Here is a 20593-nt window from a genome sequence, read left to right as displayed (position 1 = left end):
CGTTCGACCCCCAAAGGGGTCTCGACCCACAGGTTGACAACCGCTGCCTTAGATCAACCCTGTGAGGCGGGTTCTGGGATTATCTGAGATTCTGTGGAGAGTATGTGGCCTTCACCCAACACAAGGACGGTGCTTAGTAACCACCAGCTTTTAGTGCTGTGATTCGTGCACTGGTGGGAGGTGGCCTGTGGGGATCAGCCTGTTTTGGGAGCAGTGCTCATCCCAGTCAGCAACCGCCACTTTTAGTGCTGCGATTTGTGCACTGGTGGGGGGTGGTGTGTGGGGATCAGCCTGCTGTGGGAGTGCCGCTCAGCCCGATCAGCAACCACCATCCTTTAGTGCTGCGATTTGTGCACTGGTGGGGGGTGGTGTGTGGGGAGGTGCCCAGCGGCTGTGGACCTGCCCTCTGAGTGGCTGCTACTGCTGTGGGAGGGCCACGCACTGACCATCAGGGAGCAGCTCCTGCATTGAGCGTCCAGTCGGTCCATTGGTCGTTCTGGGCATCTCGGTCACTGCCTTTTTATATATATAGATTCTTTTATTGAATTGGCCCCAGGTTTCCCAAAAGTGATTTAGTATAGTACTTTTAGATACTGATAGCTAGCTGGATATATGTTGTTCTTCTGTGGATCACTTATTTTTACTATTTTACCTAGTAAAAATAACTCAAGTCTCATATTTTTTTAACCCACTGTTAAAATACATAGCTATTGTTCTTTTAAAAAATGTGGTAAAATATAACTAATGTAAAATTTGCCATTTTAATCATTTTTAAGGGTATGGTTCAGTGGAATTAACTACAGTCATATCTTTGTGCAGCCAGTATATCATTAGGCTTCTTAAGATGTAGTTAAAATGTTATTGAAACAGTGGCAGCTATATCCTTCTAGAATTCAGTGGAGAGGAGGAGTTGGTATGTCCTTCTAGGATTCCTGTGGTAGATATTTCTGTACCTTACAATATTTAGGTGGGCAAAGGTAGGTTTACAGTTATAATGCAAATAAGTAATATAATAATAAATACAAAAATAAAAAGTGTTTTGTGTACTCACAACTGTAAACTATTTTCTCACGCTATATTTTCCAAAGAAACAAAAGTCCAAAATATAATCCAAGCATTTGGTGTCTCTGGATCTCTTACTAGAGGAAAATTGTGTTCCAAACACATTCAGGTATCTGACATACACATGGTCTTGACAAGTATTTCATGGTTACAAATTAACAGTGCAGAGGGTGCTTACATTTAGAGAAAAGTAAGAAAATGTGAAAATGTTCTGTTAAATATGAAGTTTTATTAATAATACTTGTAAATCAGATTAGAGGCCCAGTGCATGGATTCGTGCACTAGTGGGGTCTCTCAGTGGCCTATGGGGATTGGGCTGAAACCACGTCTCCGACATCCCCCAAGGGGTCCCGGGTTGCGAGAGGGTGCAGGCCAGGCCGAGGGACCCCACCAGTGCACGATTGGGGCCAGGAAGAGACCATGGGGGGGCTCCAGGGCGTGTAGGTCCGTCTTACCCAGTTTCGATTGGTTGGACCCTAAGCAGCAAGCTAACCTACCAGTTGGAACATCTGCCCCCTGTTGGTCAGTGTGCATCATAGCGACTGGTTGAACAGCTGAACGAATGGTTGGACACTCTGCATATGAGGCTTTTTATATAGGATAATATGAAAATGATACTTTTGTTGAAGCTAGCTTTGTGGAACAAGTGTTAATCTGGGTACTCTGAGAGAATGAGATGTGATGTTCAAGGGAATAGGGGAAGTGCCTATAAGAGAACCTGGAGAGGGAGTTGTGGGAGGCTGGGAGATGTTAGATCCAGTGCAGATCTGACCCCTGGTGAAGGGAGTTGGAAGGAAGGAAGGAAGGCTGGGTGGAAGGTCTTAGCCTGACATGCAGTTCTAGAAGAACTGGGCAAGGTAGTTGGGGAATCCTGGAGCCAAATTCTTGCATATCCCAGGATGACGTCTGTTTAGTATTCTTGGCTGTGCTCAGACATTGGTGGGAACAGCCTCTGGGAAGTGTTGCTTCAGCTCACATGTTGTGATGGATTTCAGAGGGCAATAGCTGGGCTGTTGGTTGACTATTTATTTATTATTCTTATTGAATTTATGGCGGTGACATTGGTGAATAAAAATTTTAGGTATACACTTCTATCACACATCATCTATATATTGTCTTGTGTTCACCAAGTCAAGTCTCCTCCCATCACCATTTATCCCTCCTTTTCTATCCCATCATGCTTCCTTTCCCTTTGGTAATCACCATACTGTTGTCTGTATCTATGAGGTTTTGGTTTTTTATTTGCTTGTTTTTCTTAATCCACTTACTTCATTTATGTTCCCTCTGGTCAAAGATTGAGAATTGTGTTGTCATGGCTGTCACAAAGACAATGAAAAATTTTCTTAATTGAAGTAAAAACGCCTCTTCAATATCAGTGTATTAAACTGCATTCAGCTACAGACTAGATCTTCGAAAATATGATTAGATCTTATATTTTTCACATCTCAGAAAGTTGGGAAAAAATCTGTATTTTTTAATATAAAAAATTTAGAATTTTTCCTATTTTATAAGTGGTTTAGGCTCATTAAAATATTAAAACAGTATTAAAAATCACTCTTAATTGAGTTAAAACCAGTGTACATTGAAATTTATCATTGGGCAATAATCAAACAAATAAGACATTGTATAATTCTATTGAAATCAATCATAGGTTAAAATGCCTTGTGGATTTAGCCAAGTTTATTTGCTCCTGTTTGTTTTTGTTTCCCTTGGGCTTTAAATGCTTAAAATGCACCCAAGTTTAATTTTGCCAGAGATCAAATAAAGCCATTCTTATAATGAATTATCATATTTAATTTACTAGATCTCCATTCCCCACCAAAAAAACATTGCTAGCTTAAGTTATTTTCAATTTCAAATAAATTGTTTTCACATTTAATGACAGATGAAATGGAGAATATGGAGTATGGTAGAGACTTTACTTTTAGTGCCATTTTTGGGGCGCTCCAGAAGGATGAAGAGACCAATTTAATTCCTCTCTGATTTGATTACTACTTTTATTAATAGTCAAATTCATTTGGATTAATTAGTAGGATTAATATATCAGTATGACTCAAACACCAAAGATATTAAACTGGTATATAATATGCCGTTAAGATAATAGACGTTAAAGAAATATATAATAATGAAAGTGTAATATGCAAAATGACCAAATGGCCGAACAGTGGAATGACTGTCCGGACGACCAGGCTATGACACCCAGTGGCGCCAGGCCAGCCAAGTCAGGTGAGATGTGATTGGTTGGGGGCCCCGCCATCGCCCCATGATTGCCCTGCAGAGGGAGGCCTAGGCCACTGGCCAGCAGGGTGATCAATCGGGGTGCTCCACGATCGCCTCACTGACCGGCGGGCTGTGGCAGGTGGGCGGGGCCTCCCTCTGTGGGGCAAGATCGATGGCCCTAAAGAGGGAGGTCCAGGCTACTCAGTTGGCGGCGGTAGCCTGGGCCTCCCTCTGCAGGGGTGATCCATTGGGGAACCCCAGCCGGGTCGGCAGGGCCTCCCTCTGTGGGGATGATCCATTGCGGAGCCCCAGCTGGGTGGGCGGGGCCTACCTCTTTGTGGTGATCCATCGCAGAGCCCCGCAGTCGATCGCCCCAAAGAGGGAGGCCAAGGCTACCTGGCTGGTGGTGCTGCGGCAGGTGGGCAGGGCCTCCCTCTGTGGGGTGATTGATTGCGGGGCTCCCAGACTGCAAGAGGGCACAGGCCGGGCTAAGGAATGGCTCCGCCCCCCTGCATGAATTTCATGCACCGGGCCTCTAGTAGTTAAATAATATTCCAATATGAGCTCATTGTCATATGAAGCACACCTAAGTATAAACTAGTGGTTAACATTTTGTCTAGAATTTCCTGCCAAATTTTGGAGTCTGTATAATTCATTTCTTCAGTAGTCCACAAGAAAGATAAATTCACCTCATACCATAAAAAGTAAATGCTAAGTTTCATAATTAAGCAACTAGTCAATTAATTATGCAGTAAGTGTTGCACACTGGGTTATACTAGCTATTAGAACAATGAAGTTGACTGAAATATATTTCTGCCCTTAAGAAGCTTATACTCAGCAATTTAAAGCCAGCTAATGTTTCCTATAAAAATTGACAGTTTCAACAAAATTTATGGGAGGAAATTAATGATGTCTCAGGAGGAGTATCTGAAAAAATATTTAAAAATCCAAGTTTGTTTTGCATTATTCCTGTCATGTAAGTTATAGCCTCTTGAATCCTGCAGGTTTTTTTTTTTTCTCTGAATCTATGGGATATATGCAGTTACCCAAGCTCTGACTTGCTCTCTTACTGTATCATTACAACACATTTAATTGGAAGTATAAATAAAATTATACTACTGTATCTGCTTGAAACTGGGAAAATGACCACCAAGTCCAGCTGCCTGCTGTTAAGAAAGCCAAACTTGTGAGACAGGTCTGGTTGAATAGGAAAGGAGGTTTATTCAGGTGTTGACAACCTGAGAAGATTGGCAGGTTTATGCCTTCAAAACCATCTTAACATCTCAGGTCAGGCAGAGGGTTTTTTTTTTTTTTTTTTGTTTGTAATTTTTTTTTTTGATTTCAGAGAGAAAGGGAGAGGGAGAATTAGAAACATCAATGATGAGAGAGAATCATTGATCGGCTGCCTCCTGCATGCCCCCTACTGGGGATCGAGCCTGCAACCCGGGTATGTGACCTGACTGGAATAGAACCTTGATCTCCTGGTTCGTAGGTCGATGCTCAACCACTGAGCAACACCGGCCAGGCCAGGCAGTGGTTTTTATAAGGAGGGAGGGGGAAAACAGAACAAGGAGATCCGAGAGTGGGGCTGTGGTGAGCAGGTGGTGGTTTTCCTTGTTCTGATATGGATCTTAATGCCCACATACTGAAACTGCAGTTGGGCGATCTGCTTCAACGGAAGCCATGGTCAGGGCCATTGTGTGTAGAAGCAGGAACAGGAACTCCTGATGCCTGCTATATGCTTGTATGGAAACTGTCAGTATGTGTCAGTATGTGAGTTCTTTTTATCAGCTGGTTAGTACATTTTATTCTAAATCCATTTCATGGTCAGAGTAGTTTAAAATTTGTTCCCTGTTACATGCTGATGTACTTTACTATTTTTATGTTTGTCTACATTATGTAGTGTCTTTAGTTTTTATTCTGAATTAAGGTATGTGAATTTAAATTTTTTAGATTTTCTTTATTTGCACTGGAGGTAAAATATTTCTCTGTAAGCATCATTTATCCATTTTAACTTGATAAATGTGAAATTTGATTGTATGGAGAAAGACGGATGATTTCTGCTATGGGGTAGGAAAGATGAATAGCAGTCTAAGCGGTGTCTTTCATGCTCAGATAATAAATATTATTCACAGATTCTGATAGAATTTTCAAGTAATTTACTGGTACTTGTTTCCAATCTGGATTTAGCTTCTGCACCTGATATGTTTTTAATGTAGTAGAGCCATCATTTTACTTATAAAATCATCTATTTTGATGTTGGATGAACAAGTTGACCAAAGAGTGAGTTTTCTAAAGAATACTCCGTTTGCTGTTTGTTAGATGTTGTCTCTGTTCCTTTAGCACAGTCCTGGAGAAAGCATCTGCCGTGGCAGTCTGTGAAAAAATTGGGCAGGACTTTTGGCTGGTGCTCAAGCATCACACTTGTTGGTATACCTTGAATTTTGTGCTTAAACTTGTTTGTCAAAAAGGGCCAGAAACCAAATGTTAAAAATGCATAAAGTATTTTTTCTCTCATATTTGTGTTGAGTATGGTGATAACAGTTAATTGTGTACTGAGGAAATTTGGGCGATATGTATTCACATACGAAGAAGCCTTACTCTCAAGGGCAGAAGGCTTCACTGATTAAACGATATAGATTCTGGCATGTTCTTCTGTTTAGCTGTTAACCTTTTTCTACTTGTAATGATTTTCCTTTGATCATTTGCTGTGTTCTTAAGGTTGCCTTTGAACAGCTCTATTCCTCATATTGAATATCTGAGATTTCTGTTTATCTACTTTATTGTCTTCTGGTATGTGTCTTTGCCTTCGAGTTACGGCATTGCTGACATTTGTCCACTCTTTGTAATTACCGTTTTGGCTGCTCATTATACTGATCTTTGGCTCTTAGACTTTGTCAGTCTCAGTCCTTGTGCATCATCAGTCTGCTGCTGCCCTTGAGGAAATCATCAGCCATCCTAAATCCAGCTAGAAGTTACTTTAAAAATAACTAGTCTAATGTAAGGTTTCTTTTTGATAACTGGGACAAGAGTAACAAAGTGAGTTTTAAAGTATTTGTTTTTCAAATGATTAAAATGGAGTCTGTGATCTAACACCTAAAGAGATGTCTCTTATGCAGATTTGTTTAAACGAAAGTTTAAGAAGCAGTATTTCTGAAGTAGATGCATTTGGAACATGGAGAATATTCTGAGCCAGTTTTAACTGTGTGCTTTTGTTTACTGTTGCATGAGGTACATGTGAGAAGGCAAGTGTTTTCCACTTGGGGCAGCTACTGTCTCCTTTGTAGAACTGTTCTTTTTCAATCACCAGTTTGACAAATGCAGTGGTAACTGATTAGTCATCTTGTTTGACCTGTTAGACCATTTGACTCAGTTGATCACTCTCCCTGTTGAGATAATTTCCTCTCATACTTTCAGAATGCCACTTATGTGGAAAATCTCCTTTTCTTCTATTTCACTGCTGGATTTTTACTTTATTTCCTCAACCTAAAAATTGAAACCTACAACTGAAATGCCCCTATCAGTTCTTCTATGTCATTTTTTTCTATCTCTCTACTACCCCCTAGATCAGCAGTCGCCAACCGGTGGTCCATGAAGTTCAAAAGGTTGGCGACCGCTGGTTTAAGGAAACTTTTGGAGCAGCAGTAGCCAACTGGTGGTCCGCGGACCACTGGTGGTCTGGTGAGGTCTGAAAGGTTGGCGACCGCTGCCCTAGATGATCCATCTAAGATCTTGGTGTTTATGTACTTTTGCTATGATGATCTCCTTCTTGAATTAGAGTTTCCTGTGTCCAATTTTCTTCTCCCCTCTTTTTGACAAAGATCACAAATAGATATTTCCAATTTAATACCTCCCAAAATGAACTCCTGATCTATCTTCCCAAGCCCATTTCTCCCATAGTCTTTCCCTTCTTGATAACTGACAGTTACATTCTTTGAATTGTGGTGTTTTTTTTTGTTTTTGTTTTTAATAGCCGTATCCCTAGCACAAAGAACAGTGTCTGATACATAGTAGGCACCAAAAATAGGCTTTGAAGGAATGAAATGCATGAGCTAATAAAAACAGAAAGTGAACTGCAGTCTGATGTCCAAAGAATAGAATCTTTAGTTGATCTTAAGGAGGGCAGAAGCTCTCTGTTTTCTCACTCTCCTCAGTTTCAGAACTGCTACTGAAACAATTAGGATGGCATAATGCAAATTAATGGAGATCATATGCTGTGTTTTTGGAACATCAGGCAGAGTATGGTGATTAATTCTTTATGATGAACATCTCACTTATTATGTCTATTAATATCCCCAGGTGAAACAGGGTAGGTACTCAATAACTAATTTTGTTACTTTCAGTTGCACAGTTTTAAAAGTGGGATTTATTCTCTTCTTGTCCAAAACTTATTACTCTCCTTGCATTTTACATCTCTGTAAAAACCACCTCCTATCCACTTGAACAACAAAGGTGGCAGGCCTCTAGTAAACTCTTTTCCTCTTCCTCAACCCCTTATCAATCCAGCCATCACACCGAATCTGTTTTTCTTCTTTGTATTTCAAATGTTCAAGCCCTCCCTTAGCTGCCTGTATCAAAGTTACTTCTGCAATAGCTTCTTAACTTGTGTCTATTGCATCTATTATTGACTCTTTGCATAAAATCCTTTATGGTTTCTACTATTTTTCATTGCATTTGAATTTTCTGACTTGGCACAGAAGGTGGTGCCTCATCTGTCCTATCTCTTTGTCCAGCCTTATCTCCATTGACTTACCCTGCTCATGTTTGGGCAGGCAACATGTCTTGTTTACTTTTATAGTTCATGAAACTTCTTCAGTGTCTCTAGGAATTGATTTGGCACCTAGTGCTGCTGATAATGCTGTATCAGTGTGAAATGATGTGATACAACAATATATGTGTTAAAAAAGGAACTTCTAGACCTAAAGAGATACTTTTTGAAAGAGGACATAAGGAAGGCCAAGGACATATGAAAACATGCTCAAAGTCACTAATCATCCGAGAGATGCAAATCAAAACAACAATGAGGTACCATCTCACACCTGTCAGAATGGCTATCATCAACAAATCAACAAACGACAAGTGCTGGAGAGGATGTGGAGAAAAAGGAACACTTGTGCACTGCTGGTGGGAATGCAGACTGGTGCAGCCACTATGGAAGACAGTATGGAGTTTCCTCAAAAAACAAAACATGGAACTCCCATTTGACCCTGTGATCCCACTTCTAGGAATATATCCCAAGAAACCAAAAACACCAATCAGAAAGGATATATGCACCCATATGTTCATAGCAGCACAATTCACCATAGCTAAGATCTGGAAACAGCCTAAGTGCCCATCAGTAGATGAATGGATTAGAAAACTGTGGTACATCTACACGATGGAATACTATGCTGCTGTAAAAAAGAAGGAACTCTTACCATTTGCAACAGCATGGATGGAACTGGAGAGCATTATGCTAAGTGAAATAAGCCAGTCAATGAAGGAAAAATACCACATGATCTCACACATTCATGGATAATAGAGACCATTACAAACTTTTGAACAATAATAGATACAGAGGCAGAGCTGCCTCAAACAGATTGACAAACTGCAGCGGGAAGGCCGGGGAGGGTTGGGGGGCAGGAGGGAAGGGGGTAAGAGATCAACCGAAGGACTTGTATGCATGCATATAAGCATAACCAATGGACACAGACACCAGGGGGTGTCGGCATGAGTGTGGAGGTGGGGGGGCCATGTGTTTACCTTAATCAATAAAGAAAAAAGAAGGAACTCCTTGGTCTTTAGCTTGATTATAGAGTTTCTTATATCTGAAAGGAAAGAATATATTTTGTTTATATAGTTACTAGAGGCCCAGTGCACGAATTCGTGTATGGGTGGGGCCCAGCTGGCCTGCCCTGATGGGGGCCAATAGGAGCCTGGCTGGCAGGAGGTTGGCCAACAGCCCCACCCCCGATTGGGGCCTGATCGGGGCTGGGCCTGCCTGGGGTGGGCCCTCAGGAGGTTAGCTGGCCCTGCCCCCGATAGAGGGGGCCAATCGGGGGCAGTGTTGACTGTGGGAAAGGGCCACAGGAGACTGCGGGGGGGCATTCAGGGCCCCATTCGGGCCGGTTAGTCACCACAGTGCACATTATAGTGACTGGTCATTCTGGTCATCCCTGTCATTCCGTCATTCTAGTCTCTTGGCTTTTATATATATAGATAGACATGTTGGCATAATTCTTATAAGTAATATGATTAACCAAAGTGGTTGTAGATCATGATGGCAAATTATTTGAATTAGGAAAAGGGAATTTTATAGAACTGAATTCATCATTTCAAGTTAAATCAATTTCCTATTTTTCCTTTTATGGTGAATTGCCTTTTAGAATGTTTCCTAGAATTATTTTCTATTATCCTTTTCTCTTCTTTCTCCTTAATTTCATGCTATTATTTCTCTACACACATCTAAATTCCATTTAGGTGATATTTGCTGCTAATTTTTGTTACTTATTTTTGCGGCTTTGTTTGAGTGGCCAATTTTCATCTTTTTCAGAAACTTATTGACTAACACTGATTTCATTTCTCTGAATGTACAGAAACATTATTTATATGCTCTTTGTGATCTTTTAAATTTATACAGTATTGCCAAGAAAAACATTGTGGATACCAGGTAATGACTACCAAGGAAGTGGAAAGAAAGCATTTTAAACTTGACCTTTTGGCATGAACTGATTACAGTTCAGTGACCATGTACTGGAAAGATTGACTCTTTTTAAAGTTTTTTCTTTTTTTAAAAAAATATATTTTCCTTTTTACTCTCTTCTGGCACATTTTCCACCCTACATTAAACAGTCTTAAGTTTTGACAGTAGAAGGATACTGGTCAGATTTTAACAGTTACATATAAAATATGACAATTACTATATATTGCAACCAGCAGGGACTGAGACCCCCCCCATTGGTGTCTTAATCTAAAAATGGCATTTTAAATTCATATAAACCTTGCCTTAAGGGAAAAAGAAAGGACAATTTAGGGAACAGCATGAAGTTAAACATTGATCAGTAGGCCTGTCATTCTTGCTAGACTTTGGTTGAATGTAGACTTAGAAAAAATAACAGCAAAGCATACTTTTGCTTCTCTAGAGACAATCTCTCTTGCTTCCATTATATGGATTTTAGATGATAAACCATATATTTCAGGCCAGGATTTAAAAAAATGGAGAGGTTGAAAGTTGGAGTGTTAAACATGAAGTGAAATTTTATTTTTTTATCATTTAAGTATATACTAAAAAATAATGTTAGTTATATTATTTCTTTATGCTTTTGTTGTGACAGTAATTTTGAATTTTTGCCAAAGGGTAAGAACCATTGCCTGGTAAATTAACTTTTAGTAATTAATTGTGTGGTGTTCCTAATATATTTTTGATTATAACAACCCCATCAACCAGATTCAGGACACTTATTGACTTTGAAGTCTTTGGGACTTAAGATCTCTCTTGATGATGGAAAATGATCTTATTATCCTATTTTATGTGTTAGCCATTTATTTGAGATTTATAGTTTTTCAACTAGGATGTGTACAGTTTGTTATATGTGTATGAAGTGACATTTTTTGGACAAGACATTAACTTTGGTTAGAGTAAAGTTTTCTGTGGAATAGTGCCAATGCCTAATGTTTCCCCATCTCTGCTCTCCCACAAGGATCTCTTACTACCTGAAAAACTAAGAACTCCACTGAAACTATAATTCTTATATAATTTATAGTTGACTAAAGTATTTTACATAAGCATTATTGCTTTTATAGATTCTCCTGTGAAATAATATATTTGATAGTACTTGGAACAAAACCTTGATGTTTTAGTTCTGTTACTCTTTTTTTAAATGTTGGAATACAAGTCTAACTCTGTCTGTGTAATATATTGCAGGTAGCATGTATGCAGCTCATCAATGCCCTTATTACATCTCCTGATGATCTGGACTTCCGGCTTCACATCAGAAATGAATTTATGCGTTGTGGATTGAAAGAGATATTGCCAGTAAGTGCTGTGCAGTCTCCTTATTAATATTTAAATTAGAGGAGTACTTGAGTAGGGGGAAATGTAGGTAAATTACCTTCAAGAATAATTTCTCTGTGGGAAAAAAAGGCTTGAATATTAAAATTTATTTTTTAAAACTAGATGATAAGATTTTTGAGTAACACTTTAAATGTTTGAATGTTATAAATCAAATTGAGTGATTGGTTTATTGTTTATGTTTTTATTTAATTTTTTGCATTATGGATGAAAAGTTTATCATAGTTTCTATTTGTTATCTCTAGAATTTAAAATGCATTAAGAATGATGGCCTGGATATCCAACTTAAAGTTTTTGATGAGCATAAGGAAGAAGACTTGATTGAGTTCTCTCATCGTCTGCAAGATATTAAGGCTGAACTTGAATATCCTTTTATTCTAAAATCTATTCAGATATGTAAAATTACTGCTAAACCCTAACCAACCAACCTTTATCCCATAAAATAGTAAACTTCTTAATACTGGTAAACAATATAAATTTAAACTTTTGTGAATGAGAAGGATAATTGTATAAACTTTTATTATATTTTACTTAATGTGTGATTTTTATGAGTACATACATAAGTAAATGGATGTTACAATATACAAGTGAATTCTGTTAGACTAGTGTCTTATGTTTTTGTGTATAATCTGTTGGTTCTTCTTTTTATGTTTGGTACCTCCCCTCCTCTGATGTTTCCAGCAGTAGGAATTAGGGGACCATAGCCTGCTGGTTAGCTCCTGCCCTACATCCTGGGTACATACTCATATGGGCCCTTGTGAACTCTGTGGGTCTGCAGATGTTTTGTTGTCTCAGAGATCTGCCAGGTTCCTGTCCTTCACTGGGGCTTCTCCCAGACCCAATACTGTAATCACAGCCAGCTGCCTATTGTACTGGCTTCCAGCAGCATCTTGGCTCTAGAGAGGGAGATTGGTTGAATTGTAAAGAAGAAGCCAAGAAGTGTTGGGTTGTCATTTACACACAATTCCCTCTACTCTCAATTCTAACTAACCCTGTTTGATTACATGTTGGTATGCATGATGCCTATTTTAGGGTGAGATACACAATAATCTTTAGAAGTCCTACAGAGCAGATTCTGTCATATTATTTCAGTTCAGTGTAGAGGATAAATAAATCCACATATTCCTTAATCAATTTACTGAAGCATATGATGTTTACAACATGGTGTGGAACACAGTTAAGGAAACTAGAGCAGAGAAATATTTTATTTCTATTCTTCAGCATCTTTTACTCATTCGCAATGATTGTTTTATAAGGTAAGAGGAAGCTATATTCTGATGTTTTATTTTACTGATAAAATTCTGTTAATTGTGAAATTCACCCAATGTTTGATTTGGGCAAGCAAATAATTTTAAGTTTTGTTTTTTTTATCAAAATACTCATTTATAGAATGTGGTGTTTCCTCTGGGCACGTACTTAGATGGATGATGGTAAAATGATATTACTATTATTTTTTTAAGCTCCAGTGGAGTCTTGTTTACAGCTTTTCATCTGAATAAAAATGCAAACTAGCAACAAATTACTAGTTTATCATGTGATGGATAATATTTTCTGGTTAGTGTTTAGGCAGCAGAAATGTTGATGAGTTTCTTTTTATAAGTTACATGAAGAGCACTTAAATGATGCTTTTATTAAGTAGGTAGACAGTGCCTTAATACTATAGGTTTAATTCACGTTGCTAATGTATTAGAAAAGCAAGACAAATGACTTTTAATCATTGATGTCCTAACCATCTTAACCTTATTAACACATTGTTTATCCTGTTTATACCTTACTTATATGTAACTATATGTGGACATTAGCACCTAATCTGCCTGGGTTGCTATGAAAATGAAATACAGTAACATGGGTAAAACTCCTAGCCAAATACCTGGCAACTGGTGTATGCTCAATAAATGTTCTCAATCTCCTCTTTTTGCTTTTATTACTATTTTATGAGGGAAGTTGAGATCTTCCAATGTAAAACTATTTATGTTGACATCAATTATAGCTTTGCTGAAATTGCATTCTCAAATACTGTGAGTCTTGAAGGATTTGCTAGAAATTAAGTCTTGAAGGATTTGCTAGAAATGTCTCATTTAGGCCCTGTCCTCTGGGTGTGTTATTTTTGTTCTTATAAAGAGGTTATGCATTTATCACAAGATTAAGTTAGAATTATGTCCATTTACATAGAATTTTTGTCATACATTCATTTTTTTATTTACATACAGTAAAATTGACTCTTTTTGGTGTACAATTCTATGAATCTTGTTGGTATTACCTTCGTTTTGGTATCACTATCTCAGATGAACCTAGATTTTACCTTTCAGAAGTGTTCCATTATCTGAACATATTTTGTTTATTGAATATTTTAAACTATTTTTATGAAATAGTTTAATTGAAATAAACAATTCATTTAGTTTTTTAATAAATAGAGTTGGTGCCAAATAAATGGATTTCAGAATGCAAAGTAATCTCATTTAAAAGAATATATATAAGGGTAAGTGTCCATCTGTCGGATTGGTAGCTATGATGTGCACTGACCACCAGGGGGCAGACACTCAATGCAGGAGCTGCCATGACATGCACTGGTCATTTAAAAATAAACAGCACCATGGACCTGGCGCCGACAAACCAACACTCAGCTTCCCCCAAGTTTGACATAGGCCCCGCCACCACTCCGGAGCAACACCCCACCAAATCACAGCCACCCCTGCCAAGGTCCCATGGTGCAAAATGAGACCCACAGTGCAGCCCAGCCCAGCTCAGCCCAGAAATGGTTGCTGAGGATGCCAGGTAATGATGTCACATAGCAATGCCCAGTTTCCTCTACCTAGTGACTAGCCTCCTTGGAGTTTCTTCAGCCCAGGAACCTGACTTGCTTTGTAGCCAGGTGCAAACATTTTACACTGTAACCAAATATCTGTGAAGTGTTTGCACGTGCCTCATCTCATTTGATCCTCACAGAAGTCCTGGAGTAGGTAGGTAGGAGACTCGGTGGAATCCTATTTTCTTTTCATTAGCTGGAAATGGAGATTTAGAAAGCTTAGAAACTTGACCCAACTGAAAAGAAGTAAGAAATGGTGGACTTTGAAAATGACTTCAGGTTTTCTCACTGTGCAGAATATAGTCAAACGCTGCCACAGTTAAATGTTTTACTCTTTGTCCTCCCTGCGTGATATACAATAATAATCTGCTTTGTGTTGATATTTACTGCTGTGTTGCTGACAATTACCTGAAAGAGAAGTTGGGGTGCCTCACTGGGCTGGAAAAAGTTTAGCTAAATCAGCAAGCAGGTCTAATTAAACAAGTTTATTCTATATATATAAAAGGCTAAGTTGACTTGCGCATTCGCGATACATATAAAGCTCTTGTTGGCGCCAGTCACATGCGTGTGTTTCGATCTGTCATTGTCGATCATGAATTTGGTTGACACTTTTATTATAGAAAAAGGGCAAATAGTGATATTAAAATATTTCTTCTAATTAATTTCCTTTCAATATGCATGAATCTGTGCACTGGGACACTAGTTAGTAGATAAGAAAATTAGAATATTTCTTCACTTCCACATTTAGAACATAAGGACATTTTATTGTAAGGGATTTTGATTGGAGAAGGTATACCAAGGATGCCCCTGCCAACCAAGAAAAATCAAACTCAGTAAGATAATTGGAAAGTGGAGGAGGAGATCAAATTCAGTTCTGCAACAAAAATTAGTGGCTTACCATGTGCAGAATACTATGCTAGTTGAATGTGCGTAGGAGATAATTTCTGATATTCTGTAAAAATATTACAGAGAAAGTGAATATGATTTTAAAATATATTCTAATAGGGCTTTTTATCAGTATATAATGAAATTGTGTTAATCTCTTAATTAAGATTTTTCCATATTCCTCTGACATACACTAACTTACTGATATCAGTCATAGAGATTATTTTCTCAATTTACATTTCTGGAAATCAGATGTACATTATTCTCTGCTAATATAGCCTTGCTGAAAGAGTTTTTACACAAAATTTCAGCAATATCATAAACGAGCTCATGATTGGGCATGTGGAGGAGGGAAAATATTTACTGAAATGATTTTTTCTTTCAATGACATAAGTAGATTATGGTTTTAATTAAAATATTTTCATTATTGAAACAGCATTAGGATAGCAGTGAATGAGTAAAAAAGGAATGGAAGTGCATCATCTAAATCTTCAAATGTGATAGATACAAATATGTGTGCAATTTATGTACCTTAAGTGTAAATGTGATTATGGCTAAAATATTAGAGAGTGAGAGATTATTTTTTGAAAGCAGTTGATAATACCTTCTTGCTTTGATTTGTATCCAGAAGTAGTGTCCTGAACATTTTTACTTTGACAATTAATGAGCAATAGTCTTTTTGCTAATGTTAAGCTGTAGTAAATCTTATTGCAGGTATTCTCCTTCACAGAGCACACCTGGGCTTCCCCTCTACCCCCAGGCATGTTACCATTACCTTCCTCCCTCCCAAGCTTTAAGGGCCCTTCCTTTACCTCTGTGATTTTACCAAACCAATGTTCTCTTATAGTTGGAGTCTTGGCTCTGAATTCTTTCCTAGCCAGAACTCAAGTATTTAATTTTTAAAAAAACGTATTGCATGTAATGGATGGTTTATGAGGTGTAGGATAAGTTGGGTAAGGGCAGTTTACAGGGAAGGAAAGCCTGAGTGGCTAGAGAGGCCATCATATAGATGGGAAAGAAAGTTTGGAGAGGAAATATATGCAGAAAGTCATTGAGGGAAAAAATTAGTTATGGGGGTGGAGAGTAGCTGGTGATGACTGACTGACTGTACCTTATTAGAATATATTGCCCACCCTATCACTTTAGTTCGGTTTTGTTTATAAAATATTCTAGCTGTTTCTTTCACATGTGTTGGCTTGAGTTTGAAGGGATGTTCTTTAGCTTATTACACACATAAGTGGACTGAACTGGAATGAAACATGAACCTTTTTGGGCATTTTAGTTAATTTTTTGGACAAAATTGTTATACTAAATTTTTCTAGCTTTTTTTGAGTAAGAATTATTTATTTGATATTGTATATGATTTATAGTATCAGTTTTTAATTTGGTTCCATATACATTCTATGGTTTGAAGAACTTTCCAGAGAAATTTTCGAAATTTGTTTTGTTTTATTTATGTTAATAAAACAAACCAATGGTAGATATTTCAGTATGGTAGAGTGGTTGGTTGATGATCTTTATTGAGGATTGCTTTTGAGCACATATCTCAGGTTATCTTAATATTTTCTCTTTTACTGCCTACTAAGTCAAGATTCTGATTTATATAAGAAAATCATCTTTAAAGCACACTATTTTTGCGAAAAAGTTATAAAAATAGAGTGTCTTAAAATCATTAGGAGGAAAGTGATAGGGTAATTTTATTTACTGACACTCCCATGTTAAATCTGTTATGTCATCTATTGAAACTATACAAAGTAAATTATTAAACTTGAAGTCAAACTTATCAAGATATTTTGTTTTAATGTAAAATTACACTAGTGAATTCAATATACACTCTTTTTCTTGATTTAGGCAACAGTACTTCAAATTAATTGATGAGTGTGTATCTCAGATTGTATTACATAGAGATGGGATGGATCCAGACTTCACATACCGAAAAAGACTAGATTTAGATTTAAGTCAATTTGTTGGTGAGTATCCCTCTGTTATTTAAATGGAAATATCTTATTGTCTCTTACCCCCTGGATTAGCTCTAGACTATTTGTTCTCATAGTCAGGCCTGTAGAATACGGAGGCCCTTGATATCCTTTTTAGGGGTTCTAATAGTTAAAACTATTTTCATAATAATATTAAGACATTATTTGTCTTTTTTCACTATGTTGTGTGTAATCGAACCTGGGACCCTTCAGTCTGTGGGCCAATGCTCTATCCACTGAGCCAAATCGGCTAGAGCAGCACACACTTGCTGCTGAAGTGTTTATATCTTTAAGGAAAATGAATGATAAAATTTGTTACCAATGATAAAATTCAAGGTTTCAAGTAAAATTTCAAAATGTGGAATGATTTTCGGATAGTATTTGAAAAGAAAGTTTATTCCTGGACATTAGGAGCATTTTTTTTTTCTTGAGTTAGTGTTTTTGTCATTTAGCACTTGCTGAATAGAAGACATAGGAAGGAAATATAATATTTGAACACAATTTGACTATATAAGTGAAACATATTTACATAGTTATGTTTTTTTATTTATTGATATTAAATGTTTAGAATAAGTTTATATGCACTAAACGATACAAATACAGATGGTGTGGATATGAACAGATGAGAGAAGATACAAGGTTGGACAGTTTGGGAGACAGATATTGGAAAGTATGGGGCACAGATAACTTCATGTATTATAGTGAAAATCAAGAGACACTCTAACAGGAATCAGAAGTTTAAGTATTTATTTAGTACTATGGAGCCAAGCAATTTAGAAAGTAAAATGACCAAAATTGGGATTAGATAGGGATCATAGTTTCCTTCTTTTATAGCAGGAAGTTATCTATAATGTCTTAAATAGATATGTCAAGAAGTAATAGTATGAGCATTTTATTTAGAGTTAGAAACTAAGCACCAGAATAATCTAAAACAGAAAGGGCTAAAAGAGATCCCATTTAGGGAGTGGGGTTTACTTTTCAATGCAGTTGATTTGGTTCACTATTACTTTTCATTAGAAGATCCTCTGCAATGTTTTTGAAAGCCATGTTCATGTATTATTTTCATTAAAAAATAAAAGTAGGGATAAAATACATTATGAGAAATCCATGCACACACTTTTAATAATTATAAAGGCAATGGTAGCTATCAGCTGTTAAAGTGTGTATACAATTTTTTTGGGACACCCTATATATACTTTTTTTTTGCGGGGGGGGGAAACCTGAGGATGTTTTGGTGATCTGAGAAAGACAGACAGATAGATAGAGAAACCGAGATAGGAAAGAAAGATCGATTGATCCATCAGTTGCCTCCTGTATGTGCCCCCACTAAGGATCGAACTCTACAACCTGGGCATGTGCCCTGACCAGAAATCGAACCAATAACCTGTGGGTGCACTGGAGGATGCTTCATTCAACGGAGCCACAGCAGTCAGAGCCTAATGTAAACTATTTTAATCACTATTCCTTCCTAAAGACAAAATCCTAGAAATAGATTTGCTTATACTGTGAAGTTTCTTATTTATACTTTTATTATGTTGGCAAGTTGGTTTCTCTGTGCCACCTCCAAGTTTGGCATTATGGATTATTTAATCTTTGCTATTATTAAAAATTTTATATTTTCATATCATTAGGGAAAGTAAAATATTTATTCATTTGTTTTAGCAATTTTTAGTTTTGTTATTCTTAACTTTCTGTTCATTACTATGGCCCATTTTCCTATCTTGTGTTGGATATCATCTCTTCTTCCTTCAAAATATTTATGGACTGATGATAGAAACCTTTGAGTATTGTATGTTACAGTTGAACTTCCTCCTCCTTTTGCCTAATAGTTTAAAATTGTGGTAGGGTTTGTCTTTCCCTTTATGTTTTATGGCCTTGTTATTATGCTTAGAAAATTCTTCTTCATTCCAACAGTGTAATATGTTTCTCTATTTTGCTTATTTTATTACTGGCACTGTTCTAAATCTTTCTGATGCTTTTTTATTTCTTTCTAAACTTTTAAAGTCATAACGAATTTGAGAAGCACTGCAGTTTAAAATTTCTTGTCTTTGGAATTTTAGATATTTGCATAGATCAAATGAAAGTAGAAGAGTCTGAAGAGAAAGCATCAGAATTTTACAAGAAAGTAAGTGACTTTTATTATTTGGGGAACCGCTGAAGGTATGCTCTGCCTTAGGGTCTTTGTTGTTGCCACTTTCTTCTTAAAAAAATATATATATATAAAATTGATTTCAGAGAGGAAGGGAGAGGGAGAGAGAGATAGAAACATCAATGAGAGAGAATTATTGATTGTCTGCCTCTTGTACGCCCCCTACTGGGGACTGAGCCGCAACTTGGGCATATGCCCTTGACTGGAATCGAACCCAGGACCCTTCGGACCATAGGCCGCCACTCTATTCACTGAGCAAAACCAGCTAGGGCTGCTTGCTGTTTTGATTAAAGCTACTTCATTTTAGATCAGGTTGAATCATAAAAAATTATCATTTTCATAGGTTAAATATATCAGATATTGCCAATTTCATTTATTTCAGCCTAGTAGTATCACTAACTATCTAGCCATTCTTTCGTCACTTTTCTTTAAGGTGGTGTTTTTATCTCTGCTTAGTAAGTACCCATTACACTTTCTCTCTCTTGCTCTCTCTTTTTTTGTTTTTGGAGGGGGGTTGTTGTCTTCACATTTTAGGTATTCACTCTGATTTGGATTCATAGGACTGGTTTCTTACATAGGATAAATAATAATAATTATACTACAACCACCTTGATGAACGTGAACACTTACTATGTGTTAGGCACCATGCCGTACAACCTACATTTTTATTGTATTTGGTCTTAAATAAATTTTGAGAAGAAACTGCACATTTTTATAAACTTGTAAGATAAAAGGTAACTGCAAATGGTAGGCACTTTTTCATAAGTTAACAGTAACTTACGAAAAACTTTGTAAATTTCCTAAGCTGTTCTAAGGCTTACCAAACATTTACTGAGAGGGTATTATATCTCCGACTTTTGGTTACAGGCTAGGATTACAGCTGTGAATAAGATATTCACAATGGTGATCATTTAAATATGAATCTTTTAAATTAAGTGTTATACCTGACAGATGTCTGTATTAACGAGTAACCCCTCACCCCATCTACTTTATATTCTAAGCTCAGTTAGAATTTTTACTCTTCATGGGAAAAATAGTAGGAAACTTTCAGGTACTTAATTTGGATGTATCCCAGATAGTATAAATTTGCTTTTATAATTATTTTTAGGTATATAGCTTATATGAGTGGTGTTAAACATGATAACTTCCTCAATACATTGTTTTAAAATTGTAAGCTTTAAATGTAAGTAGAAGAAAGACCTTGTTCAAGGTTAGTTGTTTCCTTTTAGTCAAAAGTTATGTGTTTTAGGTATATTCAGAATATATTGTTTGCTCCATAAAAGATTTCTACTGCCATACCATTTTGTATATATCAGCAAGAACTTCTTTCTGATAGCTTTATAAGGACACATGTAAATACTTAGCTTTAGGCAGGAAGCTATCCTAGTTGCTAGACACATTCTTTATTTGGTGCATAAATTTGAAAAATGAAGACCAGAAATGTC

At 37.0% G+C, this 20593-nt stretch overlaps 1 protein-coding gene across 1 annotated transcript in view; it reads left to right on the top strand.

The window, feature by feature from the left end:
- DIAPH3 (diaphanous-related formin 3) overlaps positions 1-20593 on the top strand; it is a 505494-nt gene that overhangs the window by 145403 nt on the left and 339498 nt on the right. The window contains exons 9-13 of the mRNA XM_005872674.2: positions 11186-11296; positions 11578-11696; positions 12472-12588; positions 16875-16993; positions 19060-19124. Of these exons, the coding sequence (XP_005872736.1) occupies positions 11186-11296; positions 11578-11696; positions 12472-12588; positions 16875-16993; positions 19060-19124 (531 nt within the window). The remainder of the gene's footprint in view (positions 1-11185; positions 11297-11577; positions 11697-12471; positions 12589-16874; positions 16994-19059; positions 19125-20593) is intronic.

The sequence above is a fragment of the Myotis brandtii genome, unplaced genomic scaffold (assembly GCF_000412655.1).
Source record: "Myotis brandtii unplaced genomic scaffold, ASM41265v1 scaffold388, whole genome shotgun sequence".
Lineage (NCBI taxonomy): Eukaryota > Metazoa > Chordata > Mammalia > Chiroptera > Vespertilionidae > Myotis > Myotis brandtii.
The sequence above is the reverse complement of the archived record's forward strand: the minus strand, read 5'-3'. Positions and strand labels throughout refer to the sequence as shown.